Source organism: Seriola dumerili, unplaced genomic scaffold (assembly GCF_002260705.1).
Source record: "Seriola dumerili isolate Sdu_G_001 unplaced genomic scaffold, Sdu_1.0 BDQW01000874.1, whole genome shotgun sequence".
In the NCBI taxonomy this organism is placed as follows: domain Eukaryota; kingdom Metazoa; phylum Chordata; class Actinopteri; order Carangiformes; family Carangidae; genus Seriola; species Seriola dumerili.
Window position 1 is genome coordinate 893,940 of NW_019175129.1, and position 7,500 is coordinate 901,439.

Sequence of the window (7,500 nt, forward strand, 5' to 3'; positions counted from 1 at the left end):
TTTACAATTTTCTCCTTTGTATAAAACGCCTCATTGGGGGTCCAGACATTACTTCCTGGTCCTATTGACGTCAGTACTTCTCTTGGTGCTGCCCACCTGCAAGCTTAGCACACCCCCACACAAAGCACAGCACATAACTACTTATGGTGAAGAGTTTTCATTAGTTTTGTAGCCATGCCGAAAAGACAGTGTTCTTAAATTCCTGCAGAAATCTACTTCATTTTTCCGCGGTTCTCCACTGCTCCAAACATCATAGTGTGAGCCCGCACATCAAGGAGGACTGCTTCAGAAACCACACACAGTTAGATGCTTCATTTTCACAACAGTTATTTCTGTAATTCCCACTTGATGTGGCCAAACAGGGGGCTCAGCCTCACTGTCGGTCTACATTGTTATTATGGATGTTAACCGCGTTACCGCGACCTGATCATGTTAGTAAGAAGCAGCATAGCAAAGATATAAATGCTTAAACGTTTGTCAGTGATGACATGTTGTACCTCGTTAGCTTAGATAAATAAGATGAGATAAGTTAATTTTTCAGTAACTATGCCCACTAAAGTTAAATTCATTCAGATTTACCAGCATCATAAACCAGCAGGAGGTGAAGCGTCGGAGACTACCTACCTGTCGACCGTCTGTCTGTTCCTCCATTATTTATATTCCTTTAGTCCGGAAGTGTCCACACATAAAAAAATGAAAAGGGTTTCTTGAAAGCTGAGTTCATAGTGGAAGTGGGGCTTATTTTGTTTTCTTTTGTCTTATACAGTCAGTAGCAAGTGATACTGACATCATTTCAGCTGACACAGAGATGATCATTAACTTGTTGTTACTTCTTACAACATATGTTGACTTATACAACATCTTATCTTATCAACACTTCACTCTCCATTTTTCTTTCGCTATTTTTAATGAGTGTAGTTAGTTAGCTAACTAAAAAGGAAGATAACTAGCTACCTAGCTTTGAAGATGATTCTTAATCTCACCTATTAGGCTCTTTTTGGTCAATTGTTTCTCTAACCATGGGAATCAGCTGTCAAATGGCACGATACCAACCCTATTTGAATTGCTGAATGCTGGTGCTCTAAAGAGGCCTTGTGCTGACACAAAAATTTACATATATTTAATCATTTACCATTTGTGTTTTAGATGACTAAAACATTTTCAGAGCATCTTTCTGAATCCCCTCTATTCTAACTAATAGTTAATTGAATTAATTTAATGTCCACTCAGAGTTCAGTCTTTCAGAACACTTTACACGTTATACAAGAAAAATTAATTATACTGTATAATAGATTATATTCTCTGATTCACTTCCCATCCACTCAGCATATTTGATATTACCTTATGTAGGGCTGCTTGGTAAGACTTCCTCTCTGTGTGTCTCAGTATTACAAGACTGCATTGTGTGCTATACATCTTACTGTTTCAGGATGAGCCTAATAGTACATTAAACCATTAGACAGATGCTGCAGGGAACACTAATATTCTCTCTCTCTCTGTGTCTCTAACTCACACACACACACAAACCCTCTCACACACACTGAACCCAGACTATACACACCACTAATGCTTCCTGTTTGCCTTTAATCAGAGCTCAGGTTTCAGGAAGACAGGATGCATTAGTGGTGAGAGGGGAGAGACGGCCTGCATCAGCAGGCTGTTGACAAACCTGCTGGATGGAACCAACCGAGAGGAGTTACACCGTGTCAAGTTGTGGTGCTGATTTTTGTTCATGTTGTGTTATTGTGTACCTTCAGACGTGTTCATTCCTCTCTGGTGTCGAGGTGATTTTCTTTTCATGCTCAAAAGAGAAGCTTGTCGTTTAATTGGTTCACATGCAGCACTATTCACTATTTTGAGACCTTCAACTTTGAACCTTAAAGGTACCCTGTTTAAATTTTGACCACTTGTTGCCCCTTGGACCAATGTTGAGCTCCGTTTTGTTTGCGCCATGCATGGTACATATTTCTGCCTCCAGTTTCACACTATGCCACTGATCGACAGTTGATGGAGATAACATGCAAATAAGCGAAGCTATGTGCCCGCAAGGGCAATGAAGGAGGACTGCAAGCTAGAAATCATGGACGTGAACAATACAGGAATTAAAAATATTCAAAAAAATCCGCTTTGCAAAGGAAATATACTCAACTTGTTCGATAACCTCAAGGATACACAGTTGATTATGGTGAGAAACACTGAATATAAACATGACTTTTGTTTGCAAAAAAATCTCCAAGGGGCACCTTTAAATTCTCTGGCTGGATCTGAATCAGATTTCTTTTTATCTTTTTCTTTTTTTAAAGAAATTAAAACATAGTGTACTACTGTATGTAAATGGTATTGAAAGTACCAGTGGTGTTTAAATAACATGTAGATAATCTAACCAATGGATTGCACTGATAGTGTATGAAAATCAGTGAAGGAATGAACAGAAATATAGACCCATAGAGTGCTGTTGTTTTTTGTGGGAAAGAGTTTGTAAATCACCATAGTGAAAGATTTGATCACATCTGCATTCATTTATAAATGAACAAGGTTTACTAACCACTGATCACCACCTGGTCCTGTCATTGGTTGAGAAACTGTATTGAACAACATGTCATCATCATCTGATCTTAACATGATGTCCCATCTGATGATCATCCTGTGGATAACAACACCTCCTTTGACAGTTTTGGATGAAGTGCTCATTATTCTGTTTAGCGAATGACTATGAATGGAATCCAGTTCTGTTGAACAATACTGACTTGAGCACTCTGATTTTTTTGTGTGTGTGTGTGTGTGTGTGTGTGTGTGTGTGTGTGTTGTGTTTTCCTATATCTCTTTAAACTATGTCAGATTATTGATTTCTGCAACTCTGATATCCACAAACTATGTACCCATGTTTTTTTATGTGCAGGAATGCAGGCCAGGAGCACTTCCTGTGTTCCTTCGGCAGCGGGCCCAGGAGCTGTATTGGATCTAAACTTAATGATGTCTTCCTTAAGGTGAATCCACACACACACACACACATAAATGCATATGAAGAACTGACTCAAGGAAAAGTATTTTTTCACTTTCATCTTGACTTTCTGTTGCATTTAATTCATGTTTTTAGTCAGGGACACAAAACAAGACGGAAAACTTTTATGGCCTCAAGATTTACTCTTTCCACTACAACTAAACAAAAATACAATGATGAGTAGAGAAGAGAAATTATCATGCAGATGCAGCTGGGTAGAATTAAGATGAAATTATACTTCCCATGTCTGCATAGCCATGTGGGTCCATGCAGACTTTATGGGAAATGCTCAAAATGTACCCTGAACAGATCGTCTGTTCCAACTGCTTGTGTAAACACATCCACCCAAGCAGACACAGTGTAGTTTTAATAGAACCATGTCCACTGTCTGCATTTGTATCCTTGTCTGTTTTGGAGTACACAACTATTTACCAGTCACACATCAGAGTATTTCACTTGCTGTTGTCTTTTAGGACATATCATGATAAACACAGCACAAGGACAGTCTGAGTCTTAGTTCAGAGTTTTGAAGCTTAATGCCCACTGAATGAACCAAGAGAGAAACCAGCAGTGACAGACGGAGAGGTGAACCATCCCCCAACCATTCAGTAAATAGAGCACCGCTCATGGGAATGATGAAATGCTTGGCTGTGTGTGTATGTGTTTGAGTGTGTGTGTGTGTAAGAGAGGGAGAGAGAATGTGTGTTTATTAGAGATATCAGACGGAGAGTCTAGGTACAGGTTGTCCTGTTTAAACCACCTGTCCTTCCCCAAGGCAGCATTCACCATAGCCACTATTGCATGTATAACCTACTCAGGAGACAGACGCCCACATACACAGCCTACGGAAGGCACCAGAGCAAGACAGGTGTGCTACAGGTGTGACAACAGGATGGAGAGAGATTTATTTCCCATGTAGGGGTGTTCTCTCTGGAAACAGAGTGTGTATGTGCAAGTGTGTATGTATGTGTTGTGAGCCTTGACTCTTGGGAGTACAGGGGTGACACCAACTTGAAAATAACCACTGTGGGCCAGTGAATCCCCAATGTTTTAACTGTCGGTGGAACTGGATTTTAAGGATCCCCTCTGGTTCTCAGTAATCACAGCCAAACCTGGTGTAGGTTCAAAAATTCTAATAAAAATGATCGAATATTTATTAATTTATTTATTTTGTTGGAACCAATAAAGTGAAATCCTTTAATTTAATTGGCCGTTTGCTTAACTCCACCACTACTACACCATCTAAGATTTCTGCTCTTGAATAACACATAAATAGTTTACAATGATAAATCAACAGGTGGCTGAAATAACAATTGTTGCTAGCAGTTTTTATCAGCTGTGGCTAGCTAGCTAGATAATTAAGCTAAAGTCAACTCCATGAGTTGTTTGAAAACAATACAACAAATAAAGAAACATAATTGTTCTTGAATTGCAGTGTAGTGTAGTATGAATATATAAGTATGATAAGGGAAAATGTAAGATCAGACCTTTTATTCATTCCAAAGTGACTGTGTTTGGATGCTTAGCAAATGAGCTTGGATAAGTTGGATCAGTGTGTTTAATTTTTTCACGTTAGCTTTTGTGGAAAACAAATTTGGCTGCGGTTGATGGAATGTAAATTTTCTCAAATCCAATAGAGAGCAGGACAGAGCTGGAGATTAGCCCTCTCTCTGATATGGTAGCATCAAAGACCAGCTTCCAGTCAGAAGGGAAACGTTACTCCACAGCAGATATGTTATCACATTTTTAACATGTCATCCCACAAAATGTAGTTAGCTAATGAAATGCTCCTTGGCCCTGGCCTAGTGCTTTGCTAGCTAGTTAGCCGTACATGCTAATGTTAATGGCTTACATTAGAGCACAGCATATATTCATTGATTTCTTCCACTGTTGTGGAAAAATCCAATGTTTTAGAGGCCTAACACGCCTAAAGGGGTTGCTAAGCTATGATTAGACAATTGCTGTTTGTGAGAGGTATTTAGCAAAAGGTTCATTTTTAAGAACATGCCTATTCATTACCAAACTGATTTAACTATGAAGCCTGTGGTCTGTAGTCAAACACTTGAAATGCACAAAAGGAAATGTAGTTCTGTAATATTTTAAGCCAATGGGCTACACAGTCTCGTTTTGATGATTTCATTCATTCATGCCATTCATGCCTCATCAACTGCTTATCACTGTGGTTTCTCAATGAACATAGCAAGTAAGACCAGCCAAGAGAACAGCAGGAAGGAAGCAGATTGCACTAGTCAGCCAAAAGAGGCTTATCTCAGCAGTCCACATCCGTTGAGTCAGACTGTTAACTAACTGTTTAACCTACTGTGGTAGATCACGTAGACAGCATATACATGTTTTTCTTCTCAGATTATTAAAGAGCAAAAACAGCAACACATGAACACGTAATATGGATGGGGGTGTTACTGCAAGCTATCCAAAATGCAACAGTGAGGGATGACTCAGTCCTACACACACACACACACACACACACACACACACACACACACACACACTCACACACATACTCATGACTCATTGTAAATGTTAGGCCTGCTTGAATGGAGCTCAGGTGAAATGTTCGCAATGGTTTAATGATCTACCCTCTCCTCATTCAGCTCTCCTCATTTTTCAACGAAACAATCATATTTCAGTATATAAAACTGGATTACTTATCCTAGATAACCAGAGGCTGCTTGTTTTTTATTGCTTAAGCAAGTGGCATGAATGGGATAATGTGGGCACAACATTGCTCTCATAGTCTTGCGGTCCAAGTGGACAATGGGTAGTCATCTTCCCCTTTTAAAGACACATTCTTTCCATTACAGACTGTAGACAGTAGGGAAGCTGTAATTGAGGTTGGCATTTATTAACCCACGATGTACCGCAATTATAGCAATTCATGTGCATGCTTTAGTCAATAGTGGGCACATATTAAGTAATCATTTTTGAAAAAACCTGACAGGTTGATTTGAGAGAAAGCTCCAGTAACCAAAACTGTTGCTATTTACATAATTTAAATGTATTAATACTGTGTAAAATTAACACAAACAACCAGAGGCTGGTAGGTAAAATACTGTAAATACCTCATGAAGAAGAATGTGTGTAGCTCAGGCAATATGTATTAGTTATGATAACTTTATACTACTACTTTTAGTGATATCCCAAGCTACTAAACTAAAATGCAAGTTGTAATAAGCTGTAGTTTTCTTTTAAATATGTCTGTAAAAAATATCAAATTAAAATTGTATTTATTTCAGATCTATATTCAGATCTCTCTCAGAGGATTTTTAATTAAATTCAATTTATAATTTAAATTGAATTTAATTGTATATTATATTTAGATTATTATTATTTATTTAAATTAATGACATTATTTTTTATGAAAATTTAATCAATTTAATTAGTTATTTAATTTGTGTCATTTATGATTAGATTTTTTATTTGATATCATTTGAATACATTTTTATTTTGATGTAATTTTATTTACAATTTAATTACATTATCAATTCAATTTTTAAATCTCAACTACTTTATTGTCATTTAATCCAGTATTGTTCTTTTCAACACTCCTAGGTATTGATTAATGTTTCATTTAACATTGACTGACACAGACCACTCACCTGTCCACCAGTCACTGTAGAATCAGTAAGTAAATGAATTTCACTTACAGGGGTCAACCCCACCCCTTCTCCTTATCTTAGGAGTACCTCAGTAAAAGATGCACCATGCAACTCTGAGCAGCATATACACTGACTGAGCCAACACTGCATAATTTACAAGAAGTACACACACTGGCCATCACCTTGTTAAGGTCTATTTTGCACTAATGATGTGCACATTGAACCTCATCCCTCACTGTAGTCTGCTCTGTAATGGCTAAAAGACCACATCATTTGGATGTTTCAAGCGTGTCTGATTGGCTCTCCACAGCCTGACCACTTGCACATGCCATCACGCACACACACACAGAGGAGGGCGTGACCAGAGTAAAAAGTAGACCGCAGGGCTCTAGGTCAGAGATGTGACTCATCGCCTCCTCACTTCATCCTTCCCCCATTCGCCTTCATCCCCACCCCCACCTTCATCATCCTTCCTCCATTCCCTCACTTCTTTCCTTCCTTCCTTCCTTCCTTCCCCGTTCATTCATCTTGCTCCTCCCTCTCTATCAGGAAAATCTTCATTCATAAAGTGGAGGGAGGCGGGGCAACTGCCTGTTATTGGTGCATGTGATTGGTCGGCTCAGTGGCTGAGTATCAGCCAATGGGGAATGCTGGCTATGATATCACCAGCCATGGAGCTCTGAGTGCACTTAGTATGTAGACTGAAATAGAATAGAACATCAGTTTTTTCCTGTCTTGTGGTGCCATAGTTCAGCTTTTACATAAAAACAGGCTGCAGATGAATAATTGGTTACATTTTGATGCAAAATGAGAATTGAATACAATGAACTCTTCCAGATAGTCAAATAAACATAGGCATAAAGAAAAAAAATTGAAAAAGCT

The 7,500-nt window shown here is 38.5% G+C and overlaps 1 protein-coding gene across 1 annotated transcript in view; it reads left to right on the forward strand.

Moving 5' to 3' along the window:
- LOC111237482 (putative cytochrome P450 120) overlaps nt 1-7,500 on the forward strand; it is a 20,263-nt gene that overhangs the window by 12,023 nt on the left and 740 nt on the right. The window contains 1 exon segment of the mRNA XM_022766600.1: nt 2,900-2,987. Coding sequence (XP_022622321.1) covers nt 2,900-2,987 — 88 coding nt within the window.